Source organism: Nematolebias whitei, chromosome 3 (genome assembly GCF_014905685.2).
Source record: "Nematolebias whitei isolate Nwh7 chromosome 3, NemWhi1, whole genome shotgun sequence".
Taxonomy (NCBI): Eukaryota; Metazoa; Chordata; class Actinopteri; order Cyprinodontiformes; family Rivulidae; genus Nematolebias; species Nematolebias whitei.
In genome coordinates, this window is record NC_056500.1 from 46,244,053 (window position 1) to 46,260,314 (window position 16,262).

Here is a 16,262-nt window from a genome sequence, read left to right on the forward strand (position 1 = left end):
TATATATATATATATATATATATATATATATATATATATATATATAAACAAAACAAAAACAGCTACATTATAAAGTGATGTAAAATACTAAAATCAGGAACATTTATTTAGTTAGCATTTATTTGAGAAGTCCCAAAGATTACAGTACAGAGAGAAAACTGCACACTTTGTAAATGCATTCAAAGGTCCAATTTAATTAATATTAAAATGTTAAATTTACTTCCGTTAAGAAATTGTCTTGCTGCTTCACTTCTCTGTTATCTTTGAGTGTACGGCTGGCATCAAATATTGAACATTTTAATATTAAAATAATTTAAAGTCAGAAAACAAAAATCATTGCCTTTAATAAGTAAAAAAAAACAACTCAGCACAAATAAGCGCATATAACACTATTACTTTGTTAAGCTTCTCAAACGTAAAACTTCCATTTGAATCATAATTTAAATGTCTTTAAATAATTAAGACAGCTGTGAATAACCATCTTTTTCAGCCGTCTGAACACACAGCATCTAAATAAACCCTGACAGTATCATGTTATTTATACCAAGTAGTATGACCTTAAATCCCTTAGAATGCAGAGAATTTAGATAATCTAAAATTATATTGTTACGTCCAAACAGCTTGTTAGAAGGACATATCCAATCATCACTGCATTCTAATTCTGTTCATCCGTTAAGCGATGAAATCTCCTTAGAGCCCTCCCCTGCCCCACTGGCCTTATGGCTAATAGACAGTCCGGGGCAGAGGATTAGGTCAGGGGGACTCTGCTTCAGCTTCCATACTGGCAACCGAGGAAAGAGATTAGCAAGTCTTTAAAACAGCCTTAGAAGCTGTTCTCCAACACTTGATTGAGGAAAGAAAAGCCCTGCCAGCTGTAGGGTAGAGCTGTGCTTCCATAGAGACTGATGGTGGGAAAAGTGAGGTAAGAATTTGTGAGACTTTGAGCAGAAATACAAAAAATATTGTTTTTCAAGAAGACATTTGTCTCAGAGCTCGTCACAGAGCCTACTGTGCTTAAATCACAGTGCTTACACACAAATGATCAATGTGCCACCGTACTTAAATTCAAAACCCTGATTCTACAACAGCGTTTGATGGATCTGAATGAGGTGAGGAAGTAAATCTGAGTGGATAACATTGTTGTAAATATACCTTCATGTAGTAAAGATGGATATAAAAAGATGTAGGTAAAAGTATGCAAGTCTAAACAGACCAGACCACCTCAGTAGCTATGTTTACATGGACATAAGTAATCAGATTAAATGGCCATTCGGAATAAAATACGTCATGTAAACGTCCCGTTCAGATTATTCTTTGTTTATCCAGTGTGATCAGAAATAATTTGTAATCAGAATGAGACGGGTGTTTATGCCGATTCATAATCCAAATGGTGTGCATGTAAACACTTAATCTGATCATTTTATTCTGACTGTGGAAAACTGACCTGACTGCGCATGTGTGACCCATGTCTACCTCACGTATTTCCACCTGGCTAGATGCTAATATGTCGGGGAAGTAAAACTGGTCGGTGAGCGACAACATTTCTACTAGAAACTTTGTAGGAGCTCAAAATGATCTGTATCACCCGTAGCTCAGTCAGGGAGTGCAGCAACGTCTCCACCATCATTAAAACCTGTCGCGGGTCCATTTTGGGCGCTCAGCTTTGTTTACGTTCATCCTGGAAGTAGAACTTCTTCTGTGGTGTTTTTAAGGAGAGTTACCACTCTGCACACGTCAGTACTTCTATTCACAATAAAAGTCCGCTGCATGTAAACGCTCATCGTGAATGGATTGTGCCCATGTAAACAATACATTTGAATTATTTAATCTGAAAACATTTCAATCCGGTCAAAGAATTTTGCACATGTAAACTTAGCTACAGTTTCTGCAAATAGACCCGTTTATGCAGTCTTTATACTGTGTGTGGATGCTTTTTGTAAAGCGAGCAGGCATTTTCAACTACTGAGTTTAATAAACATGGACAAGTCAATGCTACACATGTGATACACTTGTTTCATGAATAAGACTCAAGCAGGCAAATGTTGTCGAATTTACAAATTAGGATAAAAACATGTGAGGGGCGCACGCAGGTAGTATGTCTGTTTTCAAATGTCCTGATACAGGTTCTGGTCCTGAAACAAGTTGTACCTCTGTGCCCTTCATTATCATTTCAAACAAAGTGAGTACTGGCTCAGGATCATCAGAAGAGACGTTTCTGTTTAATTATGTAGGGGAGGGGCGGCACGGTGGCTCAGCTGTTGCCTCTCAGTGAGCAGGTCGCCGAATCAAATCCTGGTCAGGGGCCTTTCTGGGTGGAGTTTGCATGTTCTCTCTGTGCATGTGTGGGTTTTCTCCAGGTACTCTGGTTTCCTCCCAAAGACCAAAAACATGCATGTTAGGCTGATTGTCCCTAGTTATGAGTGAGAGAGTGAATGGTTGTTTGGCTCATTTGTCTCTGTGCCCCTGTGATGGACTGCAGACCTGTCCAGGGTGTCCCAACCTCTCTCAAAGACTGATGGGTATGGGCACCTGACACCCGCTACCCAAAAATGAAGAAGTGGGTAAAGAGGATGGATGGATGGATGGGAACATCTACAGTGATAGTAATACTTTGCATGAATATCATATGCAATATTCCTGATCAAATAGGTCTTTGCTGAGAGGTGATTTCTTCCTCCTGCAGCAAACGGGGGACTTTCTGTAAATTCTCTTGAACTCCCCATGTGCATGCTCAGGTGCAGTGTGTGGAAAGTGCACACATCAGGCACAGACTGTCAACAGTACAGATGTATTTAAACAGATGTTGCTTGTGCGCAATACAAAACAGCAAATGTAGCGTGTTCAAACACGAAACAGATTTTTTTATGAGCTTAATGATCGATTTGAATGGAAGTGTATTTTTTAAATTTCTTCTGTACAACCTTGACTGTCCTGGCCTAACCATGTCAATCAGAACAATCAGGTTAGATTGTGATTCACACATTCTGAGAGAAAAACAAAAAGATGCAGCCACAAACTGAACTGTCCGGCAGATGTTTCACTTTCAGATCAGAAAAATAAACACACCATTACAGAATACGGGGTGTTGGGGGGTGGGGGGGACGGGACTTACAGATGTCTGCGGTGCAGCTCCATGATTTTCTCTTGCACTTTGTCTTGGTAAGGCAACAACTTGTTCGTTCTCAGAAACTCCCGGTCTGATTCATCATCATAGTCACCAATCTCAGCTGGGAGTCAGAGAACAGCAGATATCAGATTTTATTTATTTATTATTTGTTTGCACAATCACAATAAATGTTTGCTAGCAGACTCTAAACCATGTAACATAAATTACAAATCATATTTTTAATTTGATCAAACATTAATTTGTTTTACTATTCTTCCTGATAAAAGTTTCTCAAACCTTTTAATTGAAATTACTGCATTTTTTTGCTGTATAACTCAGTTTTTTGCATAATTTACATGCCCTGCGACTTATACGCCAAAGCGATGTGGTTAGGTGGTTATCTTGTTAAATTTTGAAGAAATGGACAGCCAGTTGTCCTCTGCGCGGTCATGTTTCTGCGTATCGGCTTTGGAAAATGCAGCTGATTTGACCATCAAAGTGCATTTATTAAGGAAGCGTTAAGTGTTCATCTTCTTAAATTCTTGTTAAAGTCCTCCCATGCACGCTCCCGCGGCCGCCATTTGGCAGCCCATCGATTTATGGCACAACACCTGCCCACATTTCAGGTTGTCACTGATGACACGTAACAAACGCGACGCGTCAGTGGTGACGCATAATAGATGCCACGTATATGGCGAAGCAACATATTTAAGTGTTTTTTCCACTTTATTAGACATATTGGGACTGATGCAAATTATAGGGCGTTGACGTGTACGGCGGAAAACACAGCATACACACAAGTACAGATTGTGCTCAACTCCCTTTACTTTTTTCAAAGTACTGAACCAGAGTAACAACATTAACACACGCTATGCAACATTGTTTTAAATTGTAGTTTAAACACAGGACAGAAACCTACACTGAACGAGGTGGGAGGCCAGCAGCGCTCCAGTCTTCTCTGTGCAGATCAACCGGCCCTCCGTCAGATCTCTTTTCATTTGCAGGGAGAATAAATACCTGTTGGAGGATGAAAACAAAACATAATGTAGTGTCCATTTGTTCAAAAGGAGTAAGCACTAATCAGACTGAACATGGATTATACACGTTTCTAACAACACTGAGATTACATTTAAGGGATAGCTGATCCACTTAAAGTGTGAGTTTGTGTAAAACATCAACATCTTACCTGTTGTAGATAGCCGTTTGAGCGCCCTCCATTAGGAGAAACAGTTTTAAAGTCTGACGGGAGTGATTAGATAACATCTGGTCTAAATGCAGCTGAGTCCAGGGTGAACTGCTGCTGTCTAATCTCTAATCTGAAGCTTCAGGCCACAACATTTTATACAAGTTATTGCTAACACAATTTTTGTTTATTAACTCCAGTCAATTCAGGTTTAAAGATTAGCTAATCTCACCTGTCAGACATTTCTTAGAAAAAAATTGGTCTAACTTCAAATCAAGGCTGCACAATATTAGAAACCCCTCAGATGTGTTAATTGTGTGAATGTTTATAAATCTCATCGTTCAGATCCATTTTTCTTTCATATGTTTATCATCAAGTAACTTGTTCCACAATTTTGTGCCATTTCAACAATTCATATATCAAAACATTTGGCTCATTCAGGACGTTCCTGCTTTGACTTCTGATTAGGCCTGTCACGATAACAAATTTTGCTGGGTGATTAATTGTCTCAGAAATTATTGTGATAAACGATAATATTGTTTAAAATTTGACAATAATTAGTAATTATTGTGAAATTTAAGAAGAAATGTTTAACTTATTTTGAGTGTAGTACCTTTTTTCAACCACCAGATGGCAGTATAAGCCTGTTTGAACTGAAGGATGGATAGTGAGGGAGCGAGCAGCGTGTCTCTAAGAAAAATGGGAGGGAGACCCCTTGACGTGTCATGGGCTGTCTCTCTTCGGTTCTCAAAATGGCGGCCGCTCGGTGTGGTTTGAGCTCTTTAGCATAGCATTTGTCACACAAAGCTTTTAATAAAAATGTGAAAAAATAAAATAAAAAAATCAGTAAACAAGTTCTCAGCTTCTTTTTGCAGAGAAAAACTTTTTACCCGAAGGCACGAGTTTCAACTGTGAATTTTGGGGCTTCGACAAGACGGAGGTTTTTTACCCCGAGGTCGGCCTGTTAGCTTAGCTCGTAGCTTAGCTTCTCAGCTTAGTAGTAGAGAGAGACACAATGCAACCATAGTCGATAAATGAAAATGAGGTCAATAATTTTCATTTATCATGCGATTAATTGATTTATTGTTTATTGCGACAGGCCTGCTTCTGATGTTTGTGCAACTTTTATTTATTGACCATTTTAGCTTTTTTGGCCATGTTTGTCATCACTGAAAATAAACAGGAGCTCTCTTCACATCCTTCAAACTCTTTGTGCTGTTCCGGGTTCAACTGTCCCCCTCTTACAATGCTGTTATTGCTAGTATCAATCAACCCCCTGTGAATAGTAAACAGCCATCAGTGTGCTAATGATCCATTGTTAGGCTGATGGTCCTTCTTGAGCATGTGATCAGCTGGTTTTGGTTGTCAGCAGCAAAACTGGTTGATCCACTCTGAGAAGGTGCTATTTATAAGACTGAGCTGAATACAGCACCTCAGACTGAGGAAGTCTCTCGGATGAAAGACAAAATGTATCATTTTTTTGCTTTGTTTTGTTTTTTTGAATGTCCAGAGGACCAGACTGACCTTTTTTGGATTTTTCTACCTGGATTATTGAGCATGCATCAGGATACCTTTGTGCTCTTTCGCTGCTCATTTCAGTTTCTTTGTGGCTGATTTCAGATTTTTGTAATCTATTCAGCCTCACTGCCCATTTCAGCTTATTCTGCTCAGTTTTGCTACATTTCTGCTGTTTTTCTTCCGCTTTCCGCTTTAATTTTCCTGCTTTCAGCAAATATTTCAGCAAATTCAACTTTCAGTTTAACCATGAAACTTTTTCAGCCTGGTTTCAGCAAAGACCATTCAGCATTAAGCAGTCACACTGCATTTTAGAAGGGGATGCAATTTTTCTGGTTGTGTTTAATCCTGAAATGAATATATAAACTGTAATAAACCCACATTTTCTTCACTCAAGGTCACCATAATCTAAACAAGGTGTGGGCAGAAAGGCCCTTGGGAGATTGATCAAATATATTTTTAGCATGCAGAACATGAATGCATGGTTCTTGAAATGTAATGGCACCTAATTTATTGCAGATCAAGCAGTCCTTTGGGATTTTTATACTGTACTCTGATTCTGCAGTGACAATAAGTTCTTGATACACAGCCATAATTTAAATTCCATTTCTCCAGCCGGAGGTCTTTTAAAAAAACATTTACAAGCAAGATGTTATTTTTAACTCTTCTACAAAAACCCTCTTCAAACTGACAAAGACTGCAACATACTCGACAAGAAGCAAGACATCTGTTCTCACTGATGTAGCTGTGAGACGTTTCTCTTCGCACGGACATTTTAAACTCAAAAGAGAAACTGTAGTTAGAACTCCCTCCTGCTGCAGCGCACGTCACATGCAAACAAAAACAACACAGCAACAGCACGCTTGGCAGATGGGATGTTTATGTTCTGGTGATAGAGTTGGAGGAGAGAGATCTAGGATTTCTGTTGTTAACCGTACAGAAGCACTTTTTGAAACACCCGTCATTGATGCATCCTGATGCATGCTCAATAATCCAGGTAGAAAAATCTAAAAAAGTTAAATCTGGTCCTCTGGACATGAGACTGAGGACTCAGACTGAGGAAGTCTCTCGGATGAGAGACGAAACGTTTCTACATTTTTGTTGATTTGCTTTGTTTTGTTTTTTTGAATGTCCAGAGGACCAGATTTAACTTTTTTAGATCCGTCATTAAGAGACCTCCACCATTTCTGACCTGTTTTAAGTTTGGCTGGAACAGTTACAGAACAGGTTTTCAATTCAGTTTATCTATATAGAGCCAAATCACAACAGAAGTTGTCTCAGGGCACTGAATAGAAACATTCGTATACATTACAGAAGCCATTTAATAAGTTATCGATCTAAGGAAGCAGCAGACCCGTTGAGTTTTCACTTCATCACAGTCTCCCATCCTGAGCTTGAATGTTTTCAGAGGTTGCCCAAGAACAAAAATGTGTCATTTTGGTCAAACAACCGCTCGCTCCCACCCTCCCTCCATCCATCCATCCATGGGGGCAGCAGGTTGAGCAGGGAGGTCTAGACATCTCTTTCCACAGCCACCTCTTCCAGCTCTTCTGGGATGACTCCAAGGTGTTCCTGGACAAGCCAAGAGACGCAGTCTCTCCAGCATGTCCAGGGTCTTCCCCGTGGTCTCCTCCCAGTTGGACACGCCTGAAGCACCTCTCTAGGGAGGTGCCCAGGAAGCATCCTTACCAGATGCCCGACCCACCTCAACTGGATCCTCTCAATGTGGAGAAGCAGCGGTTCTACTCCGAGTGTCTCTTGATAACTGAACTTCTCACCCTGTCTCTAAGGGAGAGTCCAGCTACCCTGCAGGAGGAAACTCATTTCAACCGCCTGTATCCACAATCTTATTCTTTCAGTCACTACCCAGAGTTCATGACCATAGGTGAGGGTAAGAACGTAGACCAACAGGTAAATGGAGAGCTTTGCCTTACAGCTCAGCTCCCTCTTCACCAAACGGACCGGCACAGAGTCCGCAATACTGCTGACGCTGCACCAATCCGTCTGTCAATCTCATGCTCCATTCTTCCATCATTCATGAACAAAACCCTGAGATACTTGAACTCCTCCACTTGAGGCAGAACCTCACCCTCGACCTGAAGAGATTCACACTTTTTTCCGACAGCAGCTGCAACAATGAGAACAAATTTCTCTACGTCTTGCCGAGTATGTAGCAGGCTTTAGTCTTTACATTAAGTCAATGAGTATTTAAATGTGATTTTACTACAACTCTTTATTTTTCTACAATGATCTGTAGGAAAAAATTAAAATGCAATCTTGCATCTTAAGCTCAAGGTAAAATGAACCTCCACAAGGAATTGAGTCACTGACCTGGTGTACTCCTCCTGCAGCTGTCCCGGGTCAGGCGGGAAAAACTTCACTGAAAGTCTAAAGAGTGTGTTGGTTGGTCCTGTAGATCATAAAAACATAACCAGTTTGAATACACGTCTTTTATAGATGAATGTTCTAATGTGCTAGCTTACTTACTCCTGACTTGCTTTACAATGAGTTTTGTTGGATCCAACCAAACCTAAGAAGAAGAAGAAACAGTTTCATGTTTACAACCTTTGAAGCCCAAACTTCAGCTGAAAAGGATGGCATGATGAAGTGAACATCTGGGCAAAGGTCTTTACAATCACAGAAGAATAGTGATGCAAACAGCTCCTTCAACCACCTTACTGAAGGAGAATAACTTGGGGGAATTGACCTGTCTGACAGAGGACCATGCATACACGTGTTAAAAGTACTGAGTTAAACACTTCTAATATTATACCTTTGCAGTTCAGTAAAGTGAAGTCGTCTGGGACAAATCTGCAAACCTCATCACTTATTGATGGAGATAAACCAAAGTGAACATCCTGAAGTTCCTTTAAAAAACTAAAACTGATTGTTGGTGCTCTCACAGTTGAATGCTAGAGCGGACCAGCCAGTGACCTTTTTAAATCAGCTGCATTCTGAAGGAGATGGTGCACGATGTGTTAAATGGCTCCTCAGTTGGTTTATAAAACCTCCTAGGTGGCCTTATGTCCCACTTATGTTTAAAAGAGAACAAATATTTGAAACTCTGACAGTCAATTGCAGACACTTGTGCTGGAGAAGTTTAAAATGCGCACAGATTTACCTTGTGAAAACAAATCCTCATTGTTTGTACAGTTTAAAAGTACTGTCAAGATCAGCTATGAGTATTAAACATTGATGTTTAACTCATGTACTCACGTTTGTCTTATCAAATGATGACCTGTCACTCATTATTAATTTGTATGTCCTAAGCTTCTAGAAATGGAACAAGGATTGAACACAACACACGCTGTTGTCTCCGTCACTGAGGGATTTGAATAGTGAACGTTTCTAGTTTTGGGGATGAGTGTTTTTCTGGACTGGAATTCATCAGGGAATGCAAGTGAACCTTAATGTTTTTGGTGCAAGATATTCGAGTGGGTAGGAGTTCCTCTGTGTATACAAAGAGAGGTACTTTTTTTAATGTTGCTTGTCTGAGGCAGCACAGAATGAGAGATCTTGGAGAGTGAACAATTTTATCCACAGCCAGGTGCAAAGGCAGAGCCTGGGGTGACCAACAAGATTAATTCTCAGCCCATCCCGATCATTTGAGGAAACTATATTTTTAAGCAATATAAAAAGCATAGTTTCCTCAAATGATAGGGATGGTCACTTTGGCATGCATCTACAGTGATGCTTGAAAGTTTGTGAACGCTTTATAATTTTCTATATTTCTGTATCAATTTGACCTAAAACATCATCAGATTTTCACACAAGTCTTAAACGTAGATAAAGAGAACCCAGTTAAACAAATGAGATAAAAATATTATACTTAGTCATTTATTTATTGAGGAAAATGATCCAATATTACACATTTGTGATAGTAAAAGTATGTGAACCTTTGCTTTTTCTCTGCACTGCACCTGTTAAAGTAAATGTTTATAAAGTAAAAATGTCTTGTCAAAATGTGCCATTAGTAACAAACACCTGTACATTAAAACCCAGAGCTACTGTATTTACATGGTGTCCCTTTTGTCCATTCCAGGTCTCCTTTGCTTCCAGAGGCATTTTTATCAGATACCTGAACCACCTCAGCACCTCAGCTGACTCCTGTAGATGCAGAGGAGCAGCATCTCTAATCGAAGTCCTGCCAATGACAGAACTCCTCAACTTATCTTTAGGCCGAGCCTGACCACCCTTCAAAGTAGGGATGAACAATTAATTGCACTTGCAATAATATCGCATTATGATAAAATGAGATTTTCTAATTGCAAAGGCTACAATGTGACTGGTCGCGTGATCTGGTTACGTGACTTGCGAGTGAGCGGAGCAGAGAGTGGGAGAAGTCAACACTGCACTTTAACTGGTTGCACAATGGTGTCAGGCTCGACAGAAGCTGACACATCTGAAAGTTTGGTACCAAAGAAGCAGCACGTCTGTTGTTTGGAATTATTTTGACTGTAAAAAAGGAAGACGCTGCACAACGACATGTATTGTGCAGAACCTGACTTACTGCTGCTGCTACCTCTAAATCTTTATCAACACTTAAAAACCACCACAAAGCCATTTACGATAGTTGCATGACTAGAATACCAACGACCAGCGCTTCAAGTAAGCAAAGTACCAGACGACAGGATCACTGACCGCACTGTTCCAAGGTATTACTCTGTATGAATATAATTTGAAACGGCACGCAGAAATAACTCGAGCAATAACGGGAGTTCATAGTGAAAGACATGATGCCCATTAACACAGTAACCAAACCTGGGTTTACAGCTTTGGTAAACAGTGGATAAGTGGTACAGAATGTTCTCATGAACACATTTTAGCCAAGTTGCTATCATGGAGCTATAAAAAAATGCAGAAACAGAGTTGCAGCTGAGCTAAAAACGACTGAAACAGTTTGATATATTGCTTGTGTTCATTGAAAAGTACACGAGAAGAAGATATTGAAATCACATATTAAATTGCAATCACTATACTGAGGTAAAAAAAAATTTTTTTTTTTAAATCGCAATTAGAAAATTTTCCAAAATTGTTCAGCCTTACTCCAAAGGCAGCTCATTTCAGCTGCCTGTATCCACAGTCTCATTCTTTCCATTATGAACCAAACCTTGCGACCACAGGTTAAGGTTAGAACGTAGCTGGACCAGTAAAGTTGAGAGCTTTGCATTTCAACTCAACACTTTCTTCCCTATGACAGAGTGAGGCATTGCCTTCATTACTCAGAACAAGGCCTTCAGCTGTTGATCAGTCTCCCTCTCCATCGTCATCCATCACTCGTGGACAAGACTCCTAAACACTTGAACTCCTCCGTTTGAGGCATAGACTCATTCCCTACCTCATCCGAACGTTTCACGGTTGAGCACCATGGTCTCTGACTTAAGAGTAGTTGACTCTCATTCCAGCTGCTGAACACTCCAGTGCATGCCGACGGTCATGGACTGAAGACACCAACAGAACCACATCATCCACATAAAGCAGAGATGAAACCCCAATGTTCCCAAACCAGATTCCTTCTTCTCCAGAACTCTAACTTGTGAAGTCTTTCCACCTCTTTTTAAATCTGTATTTCTGTATCAGCTGAACAGAATGTTGAATTAAAGGTAAATAAGCATTGATTATTTTTCTGAGACTATTTTCAAACAACAAAAAGTATGCATCGGTTCATCATGTTAATAAAATCTCAAACCACTGGACTGATCTTAGTTAAACTCTCACACAGTAAAGTAAATTGGATGTAGATCTACAACAAAACTTTTGAAATCAATATGATCTAAGGTGGCCGACACAGAAAAGCAACCTTAGCAAACACAATGACCGAGTGTTATGGATACTGTACTTAGCCAGGACTTAGTTTCTTAGTAGCTTAATTAGGTTGTCACCTTATACTTGGAGCATTAATTAATTGCACAAAAGGAGTTTTTAACTTTGCCTTGCCTATTCAGTTAACTCTGTATGTTTGTTATCAAAAAATCTCAAACGACTGGACAGATGATAATGAAATACAATCCCTGGATGTGCATCTACAACTGAACAACTTTATCAACAAACCCAATTTCCATTTTAAGATGACAACCACAGCTAATTAAACTTAGCCTGCACAAAAATGACTATAACTTTGTTTAATTGACAGATACTGAGCTAAAGTCTGATGTGGTGGCTCAGAGTCATGCCCAACAGATACCCAGAGTGCCAAGACATCTTACAAGATCACATGAGATTACACATTATAAGTTATTTTAAGGTTTGACCAAAACGATGGCCTTGGTCGCCAAAGATTAATCTTCAGCCAGTAAGAAAAGTATAGTGTAGAATATGTGATGCAGATGCTAAAGATGAGGTAAAGTAAAGTGGTGATCACTCAGCATTAGTAGTAGGCCAGAAGATTCTAAGGTTTGGCTCAGGAAGGGTTATGGTTGCATTTAAGAGCAAACAGGAAACGGGAAAATGGTGCATAAGGTGATTTGTATTAGAGTTGAGACGTTATTTATAATATATATAAAAAAAGCTCCGTCACCAATGTATGAACTGGTTCATTATTTCAATAAACACAATATTTCAATAGATAGCTGAACAGATCTCCCAAATTACCCAGACTAAATCCAGATGCTAGTATTAATCCCACCGATCACAAGATACCAAGACCAGGGCAGTAGTCCCGATAGGTTCAAGGGGTTTAAACGGTTTAATAAATCAATAAGACTAATCTTTAGGGGCATTTGGTATATTTAAAGGTTCTTGTGTGTGTGAAGGGAGAAGGCTACAGTGACCCCTACTGCACAAAACAGATCCAGTTCTGGCTCCGGGTTCTTTGGGCCTGAAGCCTAGTGGTAGCTCGCCATCATTAAAAAAAAAAAAAAAAATTAATCTCTTTGACCTTCTTTTATTCGGGCTGTGTTTTTCATTTGCACTGATTTGTGGTGTCCTGTTTTTATCTTGTTTTATCTTGTAAAGCACTTTGGTCAATGCAAGGCGTTGTTGGAAGGTGCTATAGAAATAAAGTTTATTATTATCATCATAGGAAATCAGGACAGTTCGTTTGTTTCCAGTCTTTAAGCACAAAATACAGCCGTTTCTCACAGCACAGTCATCTAAAAGCTGCAGCAGCTCTGAACTTTACCAGTCACACACCTGCTTTCCCAAACAATGGGAGGTGCCATGATTTTTAGGGATGCACCGATCCACTTTTTTTTTTTTTTTTTTTCCGATTGCGATACTTAAATCTGAGTACCGGCCGATACCGATCCAGTTCCGATATCATCATCATTGATTTTATATGAGGCTGTAATAATCTCCTCTCAAGTACAATTTGTACAAATATTTGCATGCATGTCCAAAAAGGCAACTTGAGGTAAGTTTTATTAATGTTGGATGTTTTAAAGTTAGAATTAAATTCTAACACAAAACATGTTTATTTTTATTCCTAGCTTTAAAGTGGATATTAAAGTGATTAATTTAAGTGATTGTTTAAAGTTATTTTATATTTTTTTAAATAAGGGGGATATATAAGAATTTTTCTTCTTTCTGCACTCTTCATTCAGTGTTTTCTTTTTGATGAATTTGTTTATTTTGTCTCTTGAATGAATAAATGAATTAAATAAAAAAAATAAAAAAATGGCTTTAACCATCCGCTAAGTTTGTGGCATAAACCAACACATATGTTTTTTAGTATTTTGCATCACTTTATGTTATGCTGTTTTTTTTTTTAATATAACTTTCTTGTAATTTTTAATTCATGTTTTTTTTTTGTTTTTTTTTTATGATTGTCTACTGTTGTACCGTTTGTCCTGGAGGGTAAACTATATCTTGACTGCAAGTATCAAGCTGCGAAATCCTTCATTTTCTACAACTGATAGCAGTTGATCATTAATTATGATGAAGTTTAGCAACTTCTCGGTAAACATTCGAGCTCCGGGGCTTCAGCGATGTCGAAAATAACAGAGCGCTGAAGCCCCGGAGTTCGAATGTCCATCGTAAAACTAACTTTACCGCGGTTTAATGTGGCGCTATGGCTCTGTAGACATTGCACGTTGCTGTCTTGTTTTGTGGTGTTTATAGTGTAAAATACTTCCACACAGCGGACATGTTTCGATGAAAAGTTTGTTAGCTGTTAGCCACAGTGCTGCTAACTCAGTCCTCACATTGTAGCTGGCTGCAAACTATGAACTGGATTTCCTGAATGTGAGGCGGGTCTTATTACTCTGGGTTCATGAGACACGCCGCCGTTCAGGAAATCCATTCCATAGTTTGAAGTCAACGTGCATCATGGATCAGAAATATCGGCAGGTTGGATCGGAAAAATCAGACACGTAAAATTTGCTGGTATCGAAGCCCGATACTGGATCGGATCGGCCCCATCCCTAACGATTTTTCTATAAAACTTAAATCGCACAAAATCTCGCAAGATTTCACACTTCGACACAAAACAGTGGACAGGGTGAAAATATAAGATTGAAAAAATGTCTGCAAGCACTAAAAATAACTGGGTTACAGTAGTTTCATCCAATGAGAAGGGTGGTCAGTTAACATACATGTTGTACCTCACTTATTTTTCAAATCATCATGCCCACATGGACAGAATTTCCAATTGCCACTCTTCACTCTGCGACAGAGGATAATTATTTAAAGGTCTCTGCTTTGTACGATAGTCGGTTATAAATGTTGTTTGGTACTAAGATCCATCTCTTTGCTCTGTGAGTGGTGATGTTTAGATGTAGAATGTTGAGGAGCTCTGCTCTTATATGTTGACTGTCTGTCTTACTGCCACTTTTGTGACATTAAATCACAAAGAATGTGTGTGTTATGTGAACTGGAGGCATCCAAGTAACTTACTGAAACTGAGATCAATATTAGATGGAAGATGTCATGTTAAGACAAGAAAAATACTGGAATGATTGCAAGGCTTTCAACCAGAAGCACGTCTGTATTGAAAGAGATTTGCTTCATGTGAAAAACAAATCTCAGATTGTCATTGTAAAATTCACACCCTGGTACACAGTTTGTATGTTCCAAACAATAAAACTCAGACACCGTTGCTGGTGTACATACCCAGTTCATCTGCATGTTCTGAAACTCCAGGCCGAAGTAATCACTCTCGATGAGGTTACCTCTATGGAAAACCTCAGAGAGAAGGTTCTGTCCAAGAGTTTTGGGCTGAAAAGGAAGAAAAAATCAATTGAATGTTGACAGTCATGAAAAGAATGTCTCAGAATTTTATATATTCTCCTGCAGCACATTTCCAGCCTCTAAACCGGCATTTGAAACGTTGGTTTAGAAACAAACAGTACTCTGATGTCCCCCAGCTGAGAAATTTGAATAGTGAATGTTTGTCGTTCTTGAGACAAGTGTTTTTCTGGACTGGAATCAAACGGGGAATGTCAGTAAACCTTAATGTTTTGGTGCAAGATCAAGGTTCAAATTGGCTTTATTGTTATTCGTTTCACATGTGGTACATGAGGTGGAACGAAAGTGCAATCAAGGTTCCAGTTACACCCCAAATTAGCAAATACATAAAGTGTAAAAATGAAACAGTATACAAGGAGCTAAGATATGTGCTAAACAATAATGTAAAACAATACAGTGTATTAAACAGCAGCCTGAACATGAGTCTGTTGTGAGCAGATGGGTATGAATACAGCAGCTTAAAGGCAAGAGATCAGCAGCATGGATAATCAGCAGCACAACAAAGATATTCAAGTGGGTAGGAGTTCAGGAGCTCAGAGTGAGATTTCCTTGTGAGCTGAGGGTGCAATTCCATCCACCATCAGGTGCAACAACAAAGCCAGTGGATGGCCTGTGGTGGCCATAGCTACTATAGATTGTTTTACTTTTAAGTAATATAAAAACTAGAAAGCATAGTTTTCTCAAATGATGGGGTAGTTGGTTTATGTATGGTGGTGGCCATCTTGGATTTTGAAGTGGCAACCCAAATTTTAATAGTAACCTTTCTTATGCATAGATGCAGCCACACACTCAAATGGAGGTTGGTGCTTTACTTAGTTTCTAGTTATCATGCTCACAACATTCAGACGAACAGACGTACAGAGGGAGGACATTTCCATTTGCCCCATTTCGCCTGCGATAGAGAACAACTAAAGAAAAGAGCACCGCTGAGAGAAACCATCTTGAAAAACAAAAACAAATCTCGGCTAAAGCTGAAAGGAAGGATGACCATGGTAGCATTAAACTGAACACTGGGCCAATGCCATGTGTCTGTGGTGCAGAAAACATCTGCCATCTGCAAATGATCCACTTCATTATGTTTGATGGCTGTGTATGTTCCATCTGTCGATTACAACAGCTGTCTTTACCTGAATAAAGAACTGGTGAACTGAAGAAATGGTTTAAGTGTTGCATCGAGTGGCTCTGAACATGCAAGAATCTGCAGAGTTCACCTTCTCAGCTCTCTGGTTTGTTTTCACTAAACGAAGAACTAATTACTATGTACTAAGATCACAC

The 16,262-nt window shown here is 39.2% G+C and overlaps 1 protein-coding gene across 1 annotated transcript in view; it reads right to left on the reverse strand.

Moving 5' to 3' along the window:
• The window catches only part of LOC119408181 (FERM, ARHGEF and pleckstrin domain-containing protein 2), a gene marked incomplete at its 3' end in the record, with an annotated part of 30,861 nt that overhangs the window by 2,667 nt on the left and 11,932 nt on the right, over nucleotides 1-16,262 (reverse strand). Inside the window, 5 exon segments of the mRNA XM_037675020.1 lie at nucleotides 3,113-3,227; nucleotides 4,026-4,123; nucleotides 8,136-8,214; nucleotides 8,292-8,334; nucleotides 14,853-14,957. Of these exon segments, the coding sequence (XP_037530948.1) occupies nucleotides 3,113-3,227; nucleotides 4,026-4,123; nucleotides 8,136-8,214; nucleotides 8,292-8,334; nucleotides 14,853-14,957 (440 nt within the window).